Genomic DNA, 16665 nt, shown 5'->3' on the forward strand with positions numbered 1-16665 from the left:
TCAGTGCTGTACGATGACTTGACTGTTCACTTCATAACTACGAAGAAAACCCTGAGATTCTTAGTGTAGATTTCATTTGGAATAGAGAAAGCGGACTCTGCACTCAAATAAACATTATGAAGTTAAAAGCTTTGGTAAGACATTTATAGCTAGCATGTGGGGGCTGTATAATGAATGTAATTGTTTTTTAAACCTAATTGATCATGCAATCTGTATACAACTTACTGTATTCTTTGTTATGAGTGCACAACTTAGACAGTAGGGAATGTGTTCTTAATGTGGGATTCTCCAGATACACGCTCTGTGGAACAGCCTTGCAACATTTTGCCAACCCTTCTTTTCCAAAGGCATTTGAGTGCTCATATTCTGTTGAGAATAGCGTTGATCTCTTCAGCATAGATCTCCAGAGCACAAACTTGGAAGCCATTCACAAAGACTTAGCACTGCCAGCACTCAGTTGTTGCGCATTTTCAAGGCTGTTGCTTTGCTTTATGTCATGATAACATCCCATTTCGTCTGGTTCGTGCCTTAGCCATCGGAATACATTTGATTTAAAAGCATGCTGTTGTAGGTTGCCTTTTGTTTTGTGCATTTCAGCTAAAATTATTACAGAATGGAAAAGCTCATCTGCCGCTGAGTATTTTTTACAGAATTGAAAAGCTCATCGGCCGCTGAGTGTTTACAGGAACGCCACTTGTGGCAAAGGAGAATAAATGCCATCTAATGACGGCATATAAGTAATGTTTCTAGCAAACTGCTCTATGAGGCGATGAATGGAGACACCTATCAGCTTGTGTCTTCTAACTAGGTGAAGAAACAATGAAATGCTCAAGATGCTTTGATTGTCACATTATCCCGATGGCACCAGTTTTGTCCACTCTTTTTTTATAACATAGGTAAAATTAACAGATTTTCTGAAGGTGATCATAGGTCACGTAACGGAGGCCTGTGTTGTGGATGGTATTGATGCTTGTAAAAGGTAACCGAATTACTCCCAGAAATATTCAAATCTTTTCGTTCATGACTTTGGGTCTTGCAGTTCAAACGCAAAGTTAATTTTTTGTGTATACGAGTAAAGGAAAACAAAAGTCATGGCCAGTTCAACTCATGAGTTCTCTCGTGCCACAAGCTGAAGACCAATAGCAGTGCTGTGATTCACAAAGCTGCAGAGGCCGCATCTAGCAGATTTGTTCCTGCCGTGGCATCGACTAATGCACTGTAATCTCAAGGCTCTACAGATGATAGAGCTTGGTGCTTCCCTGTTATTCAGTATTTCCAAGAGAAAAAGCTTTATTACGTCTGCTGTTGGTAGATGGCAGGCACTGCTTTCTGGCAGGAAGCAATATTCTAGATGCAGACACTGCAGCTTAGCATGGTCACCGTGTCCAAGGTGAGAGATCTGCGTGCTGAAACTGTCACACCTCAGCTGTGTCGCTGCCCAGTTGGTAATGGCACTGGAGCATGTCCTGCCATGGACTTGTCCTGGTCCTTCTTCAGTTTGGTTTGGTCATTGTACTTGCCCAGTAGCTGTGGCAAGTCGTAGGCAATGGCAATGTCCAACTTATCAAGCGGGCATCCCTTAAAGTAGGTGCAGGTGGCAGTGAGTGGCTTGAAGTCGTACATGGGGTTGATCTTGAAGAACTTGTAGTACAGTTGGGGGTCTGGAAGATCGTAGCGACTGATGTTGGTTAGCCTGCTGAGCCCTTCAAATATGTGATACTTGTTTGGGTCTTTGGCAATCTGCTCTGCCACTTTCTTCTTGCTTCCAAACAGTCCCTTCTGCTTGTAAAATGTGCTCAGGTAGCAGTCAACAAGTTTTGCATGGTTGCGTACACGTACAGCATGTCGACGGGCAAAAGCAATCGTGTTCTCTACGCGTTCATCCATTATCTCACGCAAGTGCTCTAGCAGGGCCAGTTCTTGCTCCTCGAAGAACTCTGCAGGGGTGCCAGCATGGAAAGGCCTTGAAGCCATCGAAACGACATGGATTATTGGAGCATCACTACTCCCCAGGAGGGGAGAGATATTCCATAAGAGTTGTCCGGTAACGCGCATGATGTCATGAGGCTGGATGAAGTCTGCCTTGTTGAGAATGAATCGGATCTGACCTTCACGACCCTTGAGCTGGTCAAGTAGAGTGGCCATTTCTTCCCCTACCTCGAGCTTGCTTGGGTCGAACACAACATAGATGGCATCAGCACGATCGATGAACCACTGAAAGGCGTCATTAAAAGGGTAGTTCTCTATTTTGCGCTTGTCAAGAATGCCAGGTGTATCCACGATGGTCACCTGAAATGGAAGGTTCACACTAGAGTGGTTGCAAGTTGCGTAGGCTGCCTGAGCAGTGCGTTTGCATCCAGTCATTTTTTTTTTTTTTTCGCTGTTCAAGATGTTGGTCGTACCTTTTGCAGCAGTGGGTGAGGCAGGCCGATTCCTTTGAAATGATCCAGGAACCCTTGGCCAAACTTCTGGACACTTGAGAAGGCCCAGTGTGCAGCCATTTCGGTGCCACTGAGTCGTTGAAGCTTGTCAGCGTAGTGAACAATGGTGAAATCAATGTCAGATGGCTGCGGACCTGCATTGTACCAGGACCGATATTGTCAAACATGGAAGCTCTTCTTCTCTTGTTGAGATAGTAAACAATGAGTACTGCGCACCTGTTTTGAGGCCTGCCTTGGTATGCTCTGTGCCCAGCAGGTAGTTTATGATGCTGCTCTTGCCGGCGCTCCAGGGCCCAAGGAAAAGTGCCATAGGCTTGTTGAATATCTCAGCATCTGAGTCAAGGAAAAGGAGCAGGGTCAAGAATCCATCCGACTTTCCTCTCTAGCCTTTGGTTCTAAAAAGTTATGTATGAAACTATCCTTGGGGGCACTCTTCTTCTAGAGACTCGCTAATTAGTGATAATTGGTCCTGTATGTGCTTTTCTCTGTTGTAATAGTGGCTGTTATAGGACTTTAAGTTATGAGAATATTCTTTTCTTCATGTACTAAGCTTAGTGCTACAATTAGCCTCATAATTTAATGCAGCTTGATCCTCGTATTCTCTAGCAAGCCTCAACTCGAACCTTTTTCTTGAATTCGCCAAGCTGAGTCTAGTGCCACCTCTCGCCAGAAGACCATGCTGTACTTTTCAGGCATTGCTGGGGTGTACCAACATGGAGATTTCTGTCGAAGGGTGGCGCTGTCACCAATTTTCTTGAGTAGCGGCAGGGTGTTGAGTGGAGGAACGCTCTAGAATACGGATCTGAGCCTGCTACAGAGAACTGTTTGGGCCATGGTGTGATAGCTACCTCCAAGCAGTCTGGTGCTTATGTCCTTGAACTTGTAAAGCTTCTCCATTGGCTCGATGTCATTCACGGAGAGTTTTTTCAGTTCCTTAAGGATAGACTCGATGAGTGCCTCTTCCTCTTTGTCTTCTTTGGTTCCAATCTCGGCAAATCCGAGCACTTCAGCGATGTGCTTGCGTGACCGAGGTCCTGTTCGAGCCTTTTCCTCTTCGTGTTGTTCTTCAGAATCCTCCTGCACATTTACTCCCTCCTCTGCTTCTTCTCCCACTGCTCCTGCTTCCTCACCTCCCTCCTCCGCCTCCTCTTCTTCCTCCTCAGAGGCAGCCTCTTCCTCTGATGCGGCTTCCTCACCGCTATCCTCGCCTCTATCCTCACCTTCCTCCTCCTCCTCTTCCTCCTCCTCACCATGTATTTCAGCCTCGGCACTCTCTTCCTCTTCTGTTTCCTGCCCTGCTGATACGCCTCCTTCCTCGTCGGCCTCCTGCGGCCGATTTGGAAAGTTAGCGCATTGAGGAAGACACGTTTGCATTTCATCACACCGTCTGCCTGCTGCAACATACCATGTACCTGCCAGATGAAGCATCGGTTTGATGGTATATATGCCTATATCGAGCCAGAAAACATCATAACTATGTTGCAAGTTAGTAATGGTACGTATGCATGCATTACGAGCTAGACTATTCCGCTGTGTCCGTGGTTACTATGGCTTTGCTAGTCTTCTTGCATAAGAATGGGCTGTGCTCTTGCCCTCTTTTTTTTTTTTTTGCTTAATATATGCATACCTCCTTTCTGTCCTCATAATCGTGATATATATATATTTTTTCATTCACTGGGCAAAGTACATTGGTTCGGTCAAAACTCTGTTTTATTCATCTCTCTTTTCTGTATCTGCCATCTCGTTAAATTCTCTTTGTGCTTGACCTGTCATATGCTACAAAATTTTAAGCACCACTTTACTCTCGAGACGATTATGTTAGTGCTTAGGTGTTGTGCTATTTTCTGTATACCCACAATTTTTTTCATGGCAGCCTTACCACTTCCGCAGGTTATAGCGGTGAATCAACGCTTGGTATGAAGCTATGTCTTAGGAATGCGTAAGAAATCTGATTTTGTCTCGGAAATAAAACAGTGCAAAAAATGGAGTACAAGAAAGCTTTAGCTGGTTTCGTTGCTTGACTTAGATCCGTGTGGCAACACATTGCTTAATTAACCTAAACTTGAGATTGACCATACCTTTGCTTGATATTTTGTTTGCACACAACCAATCATAGAGTAAGCCATCTACATATGAAACAAGGATGCTTGCCTATTGATTCAATAAAGATATTCGTCAACAGTAAATGCACGCCTTCCTATACATTTTTCTAGTTTTTTTATTTAACATTATTATTGGCAGTATACATCGCCAGGGGCAATGACCGGGCAGTATCTTCTCAACTCAGCCGTGTTGTATACCTCGAAACAGCTGTGATTGAATCGCTAGGTCCAGAATAGAGTGAAATACAATGCTACATATGTCACCCGAATTTTTTCGTGTGTGATTGAAAGACGGTCGGGAATAAATCACTGGAATCGCAAAGTGGTGTCGATCGGGATGGGATGGGATCTAGTATTGATAGTGGTAAGGTGAAGGTGTGAGACAGGGCACCGTTTTCTGCAACCTTAGGCGGCAGCTGTCTTCTTGGCCTTCTTAGTTTTCTTGGTCTTTTTCGGCTTGACCTTTACCTCCTCGCTCTCGACGACATGCTTCTTGGGCGGTTCCTCATCGTGCACTTCCTCCGAAGAAGCAGCAGCCCTGGTGTCCTCATCTCGAGCCTTGGCTCTGCTGAGGAATTCGTCCAGTACGGCGGGCTCCTCCTCACTGCATCAAAGTAGAAGTAGGTGTCAGCGTTCAGCTCTGTTGGTGAACACTGTTTACCATTTTTCCACCTTAACCCCGCATGCTCGCGGCTTGTGGAACAGCCACACTAGTGTAGTGAACTCACTCCCTGAAATCTCGTTATCTTGAACAATCTCATAATTGAAAGTGTGTTGCTGGCAGTGTCTGGTGCATATTATATCAAGTGGGGTCGGTGCTATGCTGCCATTGCTGGAACATGACGTTATACCTGTGCACGCTCTGTTGGACTGCCTTGATACTGGATTTGATTGCAACATAGACTTGTCAGGAATGTTCTGTTTGTTTTTGACTGCAGAAACACACTAAAAAGCCAAGCAAGTAAAGTGAACATGGTTGGCGATATCTGTCACCACACTTGTACATACTTGCATGACACATGTGCATTAGGCGCACTTAAGCTGACGAATCCAACAAAAGTATGGAGTAGGACAAATCTGTTGTGTGGAATGGGAGTTTTTGCTGTGCCCGGTCTGTGGAACTAGATAGAACAGGTTAGAGGAATGCTTGTGAGTGCTTGCCTGGCGGCCTTGTCCTCGGTCTCTTCTCGTGTGACCTCTGCTGAGTCGTCCCTCTCGATGGGGTGTCGTTCGACATACTCTCGGACGGCCTCGAGCGCCAGCTTGCCGCAGTCCTCCACTGTTAGCAGGACTGGCCGTGGGGGCTCGCGCACCGCAGGCTCTGCCGCCTTGCCACGCTTAGGTGGCTGGTACACATAGCCCGCTGCCAGGAAGAGGAACAGCTCCATCTCTGTTCACTACAGGCATGCCTTCTAACTTTAAACTGTCTCCCTATGGTGTTGTTTTGAACTCTGTAATTATGACTGAACTTTGGCATACTTCTCGGTTGCATGTTTGTCACTGCTACGAACTACTCACTTTGTTCAACTGCAGAGCGCACTGGCCCATCTGATTGAAAAAAATTGCTTTCGTGCTCATGGCACTTTTCCATGAAAAAGTTTCTTGGCCTATGAATGACTTCAGGATTGCCAAATTAGGTGCATTTCAAATGTGATGAATGCAATGGCTTTCCATTCGAACTTTGATTGGCATTTATTGTCGGGTTTTTTGCAAGTGCCATCCCATCAGTCTTACTGTACCCTACTGACATTCGCTTCACTATCCTTTGATTTCATTTTTTTTCGTCGTAAAGCATTACGTTACTGCATGAAAAGTTCTGTTCTTCCTGTTACTTCCAATGTTATTGTTTGGATGTCTTATTCTGTGACCCGTTTAAACTTTCTGTATTCTTACCGTTTAATCACCGATTCCCAGCATGCTTTTCATTTTATTATTCCTGTATATGCAAGAGTGTCGCTGTTTACGCATCAGTTGGGTTGATTTGTTTATGTAGGAGTGGTATATGTGCATGTGTTTCAAGTAGTTCATCTTACCAGGGTAGTTGTCCTCCGACACCATGAACTCTGAAAAGAAAAAAAAAAAGTAGATAACCTTATCACATTCCTGATTACCTCTTGGAGACAAGTTGTGTTTCCTCACTTGATTGATCTTTGTAAGCTGGCTATTGTTTAGGATTTATTGTCAAATTAGGAGTTCACATGTAGCACGTTATGCAAAATTATGCTGCTCTTCATGCACCTCTTTTCCCCACTGCCCGTGCTGTCATGCATAGGAACACTGAATGTGAAGTCACAATTTATGTGCTTTGAAAAAGATAGTGTTTGTTTTTCTTTCTCAGTTTTCAAACAAACTGTCCGTTTGCAAAATCTGACTGCAGAAAGGATTTCTTCAGGCTGGGCAGCGGGAATTTCCAAGTGATAGAGCCAGAAAAGAAGCCTGTTTCCACGCACGAAATGGCTGCACTGGTGCATGCGCACACCTCATAGGCAGTGCATAGCGGCAGGCTCTGTTTATAGTAAGCAGAACACGGAGCTATGGTAGGCTGATAGTTATCACTCACTTATTTGAGGACTAAAGAAACAAGCAATGATTGATAGGTGTATTCTTTACACTTTGTTCATCCATGCCAAGGTTCCAGTACTCTGACTGAAGAGAAATGCAAAAGAATACTTAATAAAAGAAGTTAACCAAATAAGGCTTCAAATTTATGAAGACTATTGTTGTGCCAGAATTCCAACAAGGATACTTGACATTATCAATTCACACACCTACACAAGAAAATGTAAGGGTATCTTGCCCCGTGCTCTGCAGTTAACTTTGTACTGTTTGTCTTTAGTTTGACCTTGGTAATTATTTCATGTCTCCCGTCTGTATCATCCGTGAAAAAGTGCTTGTATATGTACTGTTGGCAATGTGTCAATATGTCTGCTTAATGCCTTGAAAGAGAGGTCCAGAAACCCACGCAGAATTTGCCAGCAACAGGTCTTGTTGCGTTCACAGATATTGTTCAAATTGACAACTTTTTAGAGGTTCAGTATATGCAACACTATTATCCAAGTTAATTTTGACTTTGAAAAAATTTTGACTTTCAAAAGAAGGCAAAAGTTTCAGTTTCGTTGAGGATCTAGATGTCTTGCCAGGGTATTTTTCTAGGTTAAAAGCCGCTGATGGTGGAACACTACACCACCTTTGCTGTGGAGGCAATAGGAAACCAAATGCAGTGGCTCTATAGGGGCCACATATCCATCGCTATTCTTGGGTTTGAGAAAGAACATGGAATTCAGTACTTGCATGGGTAGATGTACCCTTGCAGGTTTAGGCAACATTATCTGAGGCATCTTTTAACTCGCTGGTTCCTGCTCGTACGCACTTATCTACAAATGTCCCAGCTTGATCCACGTGAGCTCATTTAGTTCTGAGAATTTGACCTCATTGTGGGTCGCTCAAAGACCGATTTTCATTCACTTTTGCCATGGCACTTGGCCTTGTCCAGAAGCCTGCATTTTTAGAAGCTTTGTCTTGTCTTGCAATACGAACAATTGATTAGCTGTCGACGTGGTATGATAGTCCATTGAAACTATACTTTTTCAAATCGTTTTCTGAAGTTCAGACTGATATATCAGTGCGGCTCGTCTGACTTTTTGACATTTGGCCGGCCCCTTGCTTCGCCCGTTCTCGTTTTTTTTTTTTCCTTTATTGGTTGTGCACGCGCGTGTGTTCTGACGGTGTTTTTTTCTAAGGCAAAATGTGTTGTATTGCAGCATCGCTTCATGTTCTGTTTCTCTGGAACACGTTTTTCTGCGCTTGGTCATAAATCCGCATCTAACGCGACGTCCTCATGAAGTCACATGCCCGCGGTCGTGCTCGCATGCGCTTGCGTTCTATTCCGCGCTTGCCGCGGTCGGGGACTCCTGGAGGAGCCCCGAATTATCTCTTGCCCGGACGGGAACTTATCTGGGCGTGCCCAAGTCTGGCAGTAGTGTCCGTCTATACTCCGTGCGTGCCAAGTACGGGGATGTTCTCTCCGGTTGTTTGTGCGTGCGTGTCGTACACGCCACGATTAGTCCGCCTCGCACGGTCTGGGGGACTGCGATGGCGTTTAGCGTCGCCGGTTACCGCGAACAAGTGGCGCGCCGCTTTATTTCGGGGGGTGTCGAGGGCGTATTTATAGCGTTAAGCGCCGCTCTCTCGAGACGTGCTGTGTCTCCCCCCGACGCGCCTTTGCTCGCTGAGCGTGGTGACGGGCGACAGCGCCGCACCCGTTGCATACGGAATGGCCGCCCGAGACACCGTGACCCACTGGGGCTGTTCATTGACGAGTCCAGTAGCACCTTGGCCCACTATCCCCGCCCTCCCCCTTACCCTAGCTAAGGTACCGTCATGCCGAGAGCTTACTTAATTCAGTCAACCCTGGCAGTGGCGTCACTCGGTGATTTTGTCCCGATTCAGATGGGCTGGAGCTCTTTAAACACGAAGAGAACAGAGAGCTCCACATTTGCACACAGAGCTTTTCGTTAGCGTTGATCGTCATTGCACTCGCGTCATGCTCTAGCCTGTAGCGTATCGCGCCCCGGAGGAAATCTCTTCGTATACTATAGTCTAAAGTCAAAAGAGACTGTATTCAAAAGCTACAGGCTTACAACGTGTACGGTCCTGTGTACCAATACGCGATGTACGGAACTCCGTCTGTTAAATTGGGGGAGGGAGGGGCTGAAAAGAACTTTCGGTGCGGGCACAAGCGATTGCACTCCTAGTGATTTCCGGTTTTTGGCGCTATGCATCTTCTCTACAACCGTTACAGTCCTCATTTTGATGTTACCGCTAGGACGGCGTTTCCTGGCTGCGTTTCTACATTTGAGATTGGAAATCTGCAAGCTCACTCATGGGCATAGTGGCGCTGTAATTTCGTCACTCAGGTTCGCAGTCTGGAACATCGTTACTGATGGGGACACTCTGTAATACGCTTTGCCAGAACACGCAACATTCTTAAAATGCGCAACTTTTGTGCTGTTGTGTATGCATTACGAGAATGAAATAATAGATAGTCTTTGGATAGAAGGCCCAAAGGAATAGCGTCGAGGCCACTGAGCATGCGCGAGACCCAAACAGCGTTTTGGTTTTGCGTTGTGGATGCTATATTTCTCGAATTTAATGGGAGCTCCAAAGCATGTCCCAAAATCTTTGCGTCAAATAAACATGACGGTATGCCCACTAAAGCAACGGTCCTCAGCAAGACTAGAGTGACTTAGAATAGGGGCAGTGTCCAAAGTGCCGGAGACCTTATTCGAACTCTCTTACCTTCCTGCTTGGCCCAAAGCGAACGCCGGCAAAGGCCAGCTTTACTGTTCAGTTGTCATGTGGGATATTCTGATAAGAAGAGTACTCGCGCTGTAGAAAATAACTTCGGTTTACTTCGCTATCGACGTACCATATCAACTGCACGGTTGCTAAGTTAGTAAGCTGCCTATTCGGTTACCACCCTCGTTTCAGCAGCACAGTAATTCGCTAATAGTAACTATTTTTGCTATCGCAAGCAGTGTTAGCTCAAGCACCGAACTTTTGTGGTGAACTCATATAAGAGTGACGGATTGCATAGACACCTTTTAAGATTTAGTATTAGCACTTTTGCTCTTTCCGACTGCGTTTTCCAGTGTTCCACCTGATGTCGCTCGCGACTGTACATCGGAATAAGTGAATCGACAATGTGCGCATTGTGCACGTTTTCTAACTTCTCGCCTTCGATGGCGGAGTGTTGCGGATCGTGTGGGCCGGCGCGGTTGTCGCGATCTTCCTCGAGTAGCGGCAGGCGGTTCCGATCGGGCTGACCTTGGCGCGCTGCCAGGAAGCTAGCATTACGCATGATCGAGATTCGGGCACTTCTTTCGGCACGGCGTGTAGACCTCCGTGGTGGGCCACCCGTCTATGGTCGTAAGCTGCACCACTCTCGCGGTGGGCGAGCTTGCCGAAACGGCGAAGGCTTGGCTGGCGCGTGGTACATCCTTATCGACTGATCGCCTGAAGTTTTGGACTCCGTATTTGCAGGAGTCTGCTTCCTAGCTCGGCCTGCTGTTGGATTCGCGCGTTTCGTGAATGGGGGGACAGGTGGTCTAAATTTCCGGAGCCCTCCACTACGGCGTCTCTCATAATCATATAGTGGTTTTGGGACGTTAAACCTCACATATCAATCAATCAAATCAATCGTGAATGGGGGGGGAGGGTTCATGCAAAGCCTCGATGTAACGATCCACAGGAGCTCTCTGCGAACCGCATGAGCCTCTATCGAATTTGTGTGTGAGATAACACGCTTGTTTAAAACACTTCTTGATTATGACGCTTGCAGCATTTCAATTTCAACATGCATGCGCAAGTGAAACTTGAGACCAACAGTAATGCCGTCCCCGCTTCGGATGTCTTTGCGCTGCCTTGGTGTCGGAGTAAAGGAACGGAATTTGGCGCTTGTTTCCGCTCTAATCCAGCACAGCTACCAATTGATGTATCCTTTATCCTTGACCGGACGACTTTCAAATATTCCCCATGCACTGTTATGTAATCCAAACATTTATTTTTTTTGTCATTAAAGGAAAAGCGTTTGCGGTTATTATACCGTATGGGAAAATTCCATATCGTAGCCGGACATTTTGTAATGTCTTGTAGTAACGTCAGTCGACTGTTAGGCAGTACAAACAAATGTGCACCCAAGAAGCGTTTGCGAATCTAGACTGGCCAGCGTGATAGACCGTCATGCCCTCACTATACTCGAGGCACCCCCACGCATAGGCCGCAATAGTCTGCAGCATCAGCTGGTCAGGGCCGACCTTGCATCCGCTTCCAGGATGTCGACAGAGAGCCGTGCGTCCGTGTACGTGAACCACTGCGCATCGCGACGGTCTCCTCGGCGCCGCCACACTCACCGTTCACCCAAAGGCCGACGATTCCTCCGAGGGCGACCAGCATGATGAGCACGCCTCGGGCGTCCAGGCTGACCTTCTGCTCGTCCGCCGCCGGTGCCATGTCGAGGCCGCTGCTAGAGCGTCGCCGCCTCACTGGTCGTCGTCGTCCTTCCGCTCAGCGGCCGGTCGTTGGTGTCTTCTCGTTTCCCGGTGAATCGATCGCACCACGGCGTGTGTGTGCTCCGCTGCTCGACCACAGCCAGCACTAACCCGCGACCGTGGGCTTTTCCCAGGGTCTCCCCGCAGCCCCGGTTTTTCGTCCCGTCGCCCGCTAACGCACTCGGGGGCTAGCTCCGGATTCGAGCTGCGTGCCCCACTCCTTCCCTCTCTCTTACAATCGAGGGCAAGGGGGAAAGGCGAAAGGAAAGGGGAGAACCTAAGTTTGGGACCCCGGCCCCTTGGTCCCTTGCCAGCGTCTTAGTCGCCTCGCCTCTTCTTTCTCTGCTTTGCCGCAGAGGACGCGCTCGCTGGCTGTGTTCGTTTTAGCTCTGCCCGCAGCATCTACTCCGACCGTGGCTCAGGTGTGTCCCGCTCGGGGACCATGGAATGTGTTTGGCTTTCCCCTTGCCACTGCACCCAGAGCCGGCCGCCGCCTTTCCCTGGCGCTATAGCTTCGACTCCGGTCTTTCGCCGCCGATATGGGACCGTGCGCGTAAGCGTGGCCGGCAATTTGCATCGTCTGCCACGCACGGGATAAAAATGATGTTTCAGGGGCATGCTTCGTGGTGTAGGGGTGGGGGGCCGGGATGTCTTGCGGACGTGCCAACTCTAGATGCTGCTGCGATGGTGTGTGTAAGGACATTGTAATTCTATAGCGGCGAGGAATCCCGGGAATGCGATAACGCGTGCAGGGTGCGCGCTCGTATGCGTTTTTGTACGTGTGATCGGTTATATCAGGCGAGGTGTTATACGTATGTTACAGCTGTTCTTATAGCTGATGGTGTCGAAGTGAATTAAAGGGGAAAAGTGCGAGGGAAGAAAGAGCGTGAGAAGGGGTGACCTAATCCTGTACCTACGTTTGCACAAGGTTTGTTTTGTCCTTGGAGAAGACAAGTTATCGTGTCTAGACGTTGGCACAGAACAGTACACTCTAAAAAACAGAGGGATCCTGCCAACTCCTTCGTGCTAGAGTGGATGGTTGAGTCATACTTAATTAACTCTGCTCCTTCGCGGTTCTTTGGGGAGTTATCATGCACCTGAAGCAATGCGAGGGCTCTCGGAAACTATTGCTAGCCTTTCCTGAAAAGCAATACGTGACGTTCGATTGTACCTCAACAAAATGACTGTTGACGCGTTTCTACTGGCTGAAAGGCTACGAAGGCAGTTGAAATAGACGGCCTACAGAAAGGTGACAATCTCGAGATACGTCGAGCTACTTCAACAGGAAACCAAGAGAGTAACACACTATGTATGTAATGATTTTAGTAGGGATGTGTGCGAGTGCAAATGGAACAGCGTTTATGTTGGTTGGGCAGAGTTCTTTAAGTGCACTTACTTTCTCCACGTAGTGTTAAAACAAACAAACGTTTGATACGAAGCAGGCAGGTCCTATGACGCTATGGTTCTTATAGTGGCTTTCCTGTCGTGCTTTCGTTCTGAAATTAGTATTTCTTTGGCGAGCTGATGCCTACTGAAGGAGACGGATGTTTTAGGGCAAAACTCGAGGCCGATTACTTCGTTCTTCATCTTACTGTTTCGTTTCGAGATAGGGTGTAGGGCCTTCACCTCTGAGCGCCCTTTGGGCCCCGTCTTTGTCCCGAAACGTACAGTCGGGAGCCGTACGAGGGGGAACACTGATGAGGATCGTTGGGGTTTTAACGACCCAGAACCACGGTATGATTATGAGAGACGTCGTAGCGGAGGGCTCCGGAAATTTCTACTACCCGGGTTTCTTGAACGTGAACCTAACCGTAAGCACAAGGGCCTGAAGCGGTTTCGCCTCCTTCGAGAATGCAGTCGCCGTGGCCCGGATTTGATTCCGCGACCTGCGGGTTAGCAGCCGAGTAGCCGCTAGACCACCGTGGCGGGGAAGAGGGAACACTGGAATCACATTCTAAGGTCATGGCGGTTGTACGCGCTCGGCAAGCGCACATTTGTTCGTGACACGAAATGCCCAAGCGGAGATGCATCTTTTGCTGTTCGGTGCGTCAGACATCTGTGTACGTTCCAAGTAACCGTTTATTTGAACATGATCTCGGTGTTCCCTTTGGTATTGATCGCGACTGTACTGCCTCTCCTGTGTGCTCCGTCTCCTTCCACGTAAGCGCGCGTATAACGCGGCTTTACGTGTAGGCCGCTGAAAACATTTATTACCAGTGATAAGATGGTTCCACGGGGGAACTTTAGTGACCGTCCCGTTCCCAGTAGAGCTTTCGACGATGCGCGTATCAAAAACGGGGGCCGTGTTTTCCTCCGGTCGAGTCGGGTGTTTGCGGAAGGGCGAACCGCGAGTTCGTTTTGGCGGGAAACCGTTAGAAGAGTTACGGCTTCTCCGAACAACGAAAATAAACGCGTAAATTTTCGAGCCTCGGCTCGTTTTGTTTTGGCGCGCTCCTGGCCCGCCTTTTCTTGTTGGAGTGAGAAAACCGAAGGGAAAAAAAAAACTGCACAGCGGTAGCGTGGAACAGCGACACGATCGACGTACATTGATACAGCGTAGTTGGTGACTTGCGTGTATATTTAATTTTTTTTTCCTCCACGGAATGTAGTTGGGCTAAACCGGGTGTCATGGCTAACACAAACCACATCTTAAAGCTAGCCGTGGGAACCCGCCATAGTCTAGGTCTAGTGAGTGTGGTGCCAGACTGCCGACCCGAAAGGTCGTGGGATCAAATCCCTGCAGCGGCGGCCGCATTTTCGATCGAGGTGCACTGCTTGATGCCCTTGCACTTAGATTTTGGTGCACGTACGTTGAAGAGCACCAAATGGTCAAGATTGCCCGGGGACCTCCACTACGGCGTCCCTCACAATCGTGCCGTGGTTTTGCGACGCAAGGGCCGTTCCGCGCGCTTCCCGCACAGCCGCAACACACGTGCCCGGGACTCCTACCGCACGCAACCGGGGGACAAATAAGCCAATTGGTGACGCTCTTTCACCCTCCTCAGCGTCGCCAATTGGCTTATTTGTCTCCCGCTTGCGTGTGGTAGGGGTCCCGGCACGTGCGTTGCGGCTGTGCGGGAAGTGCGTGGAACGGCCCCCAAACCCCAAAAAAGTTATATGGAGACTTAATCTAGCATTTCTGACTCGTACTCTTAATTGGAGAGATCCCGTAATATTGCTTTCAGTGAACTCTTATTGGGGGGTTGACGAAATGCAGCTGTTGGCATCAGCCATTGAAGACCCGAGATCTGACGTCACGCATAGCGACATTAGAGAAATTGAGCACTCGCAACGCAAGCGTGTTGTGCACCCGAGCCCATGAGTTCTTGTGGGCTCTCCTTGCGGACGGCTGGCGTATAGAGGGACGCAGGGAGCGTATACAGCGCAAGGGCCTGGTGACTCACCGGCAGCTGGAAGTCGCCGACCCTGAAACACTCTTCTATTAGTCACAAAAATTGATCGTCTCAGAGTGCGGCCCCTGATGCATGTCGTATGTCTTCCCGTTTCTCACTTTCTTCACTTTTCCACGAAGGCGCTGGGTACTAAGCCGTTTTTGTCTCGCAAGCATCTCGGTATGTGCAAAAAGGTTTGCGTTTGCCGGAATGTCGAGTGAGAAGAACTGTGCACGCGCGCGCCCGAGAAACGTGGCCGCACTGCCATGGGTCGCCGTCCACATCTAATTTATCTAGTGGCCATCATGCGCTCTGTAGCTGGTTAGCTCCGAGCTGGTGTTTTCATTTGCTTTACATTACAATCCTCAAGCTTCGATGGCAAACTATTCGTGTCGATTCGGCACCATTTTTCGAGAGCCATATATTAATCAATGCCTGCATCGGCTTAGAAAGGGTGCTTCTGGAATCTCGAAAGATAGATTACGTGTTTGTTGCTGTTCATCCTCCGTAGCTGGCGCCACTTGACAGGGTGGCAGGTTTGCACATGCGATCTGGTAATACGATAGATTTTGCATACCGCACAATCCCGGACAGGGTAAAAAAAACAAAAAAAACGCTATTGCCATCAACACGTTGATCGCGCGTACACGATGCGATTTGAGGCAGTTGGTGGCGTCTTGGACGATGTGTGTGTGTGTTTTAATTGAGAAGTTAAGCCAGATAGTTCAAGAGACTGATGTCGTGTGCAGGCCAAGAAGCTGCAGGAGCACCGACGCAAGTGGGAGCGCAAACGCGAGGAACGCGAGCTAAAGGAGCGCGCCGAGAGGGTGCGCAGGGCGCGCGAGGAGCAGCAGCGCAGGTACGAGCAGCAGCAGAAGGAAGCACAGGTGCGTATACGTGCATTTATGTAATGCATGCATGACACTGCAGTAAGCGAGATTACAGTAGTAAACTTGCCTTTTGCTGTAATGAGCCATATGATGAATTACTTCTCACTAGTAATTTCGAGAAGTGGTCCTCATTACATTCAGCTAAAAGGTTCTCTGCGGAATGATCGCGCTAGTGTTTCGTTTCTGCGGGGGGGGGGGTGAAATAAAAAAGTCGAATCATGGCAGAGTTTCGGCGGCTCGCGCTTGCACCTCACATTCTTTTGCCCAGCCCGATGTCGCGGATTTGAGTGCTGACCGTGGTCATTGTAGCATTCTTGTGGCTTTCCCGAGCGTTTGTGAGACATCGGGAAATAGTGATTCGGAGGGAGCCCCGTTGAAGTAGTACACGATGCATGTGTAAATATCACAGGATGATGACGATCTCGGTGGCATTCCTGGTTTCCCCGGAGGCATGCCCGGCGGCTTGGGAGACTGTTTCCAGGACCCCGAGATCTTGGCCGCATTTCAGGTGAGCGGCGACGCGCGGTTTTGCATCTCTTTAAACTGATGATGTTTACGTTGACATGTTCAAAGAGTAAGCTCAACAGGTAACTTAATTCACTCTGTCGTAACCGGTCGACAATTGGCCAGAAAACATGTATGTTCCTTTTGGTGCTCAGCTTCAGTTTGTCGGTAGATTGGCCCGGTTGATCAATAGTGAGACGGTTTTGCTTCTGGTTTTCTGACCCGCCACCGAAGGTCTGGTGGTTGGGGCACTAGACTTTTTGCAGGATCGAATCTCAGCCGCGGTA

At 48.3% G+C, this 16665-nt stretch overlaps 2 protein-coding genes across 2 annotated transcripts in view; one reads left to right on the plus strand and one right to left on the minus strand.

Moving 5' to 3' along the window:
• The window catches only part of LOC119179376 (hsc70-interacting protein), a 33867-nt gene that overhangs the window by 16639 nt on the left and 563 nt on the right, over nucleotides 1-16665 (plus strand). The window contains exons 10-11 of the mRNA XM_075882082.1: nucleotides 15734-15871; nucleotides 16284-16382. Coding sequence (XP_075738197.1) covers nucleotides 15734-15871; nucleotides 16284-16382 — 237 coding nt within the window. The remainder of the gene's footprint in view (nucleotides 1-15733; nucleotides 15872-16283; nucleotides 16383-16665) is intronic.
• On the minus strand, nucleotides 1095-11808 carry LOC119179387 (sarcalumenin). Its single transcript, XM_037430457.2, has 8 exons — nucleotides 11455-11808; nucleotides 6577-6606; nucleotides 5705-5906; nucleotides 5012-5147; nucleotides 3290-3767; nucleotides 2658-2774; nucleotides 2403-2575; nucleotides 1095-2289 (listed from the first exon to the last, which is right to left on the minus strand). The coding sequence occupies exons 1-8, from the start codon at nucleotides 11552-11554 to the stop codon at nucleotides 1423-1425; spliced, it is 2103 nt and encodes a 700-aa protein (XP_037286354.2). The 5' UTR covers nucleotides 11555-11808; the 3' UTR covers nucleotides 1095-1422.

The sequence above is a fragment of the Rhipicephalus microplus genome, chromosome 2, assembly GCF_043290135.1.
Source record: "Rhipicephalus microplus isolate Deutch F79 chromosome 2, USDA_Rmic, whole genome shotgun sequence".
NCBI classification, from domain to species: domain Eukaryota; kingdom Metazoa; phylum Arthropoda; class Arachnida; order Ixodida; family Ixodidae; genus Rhipicephalus; species Rhipicephalus microplus.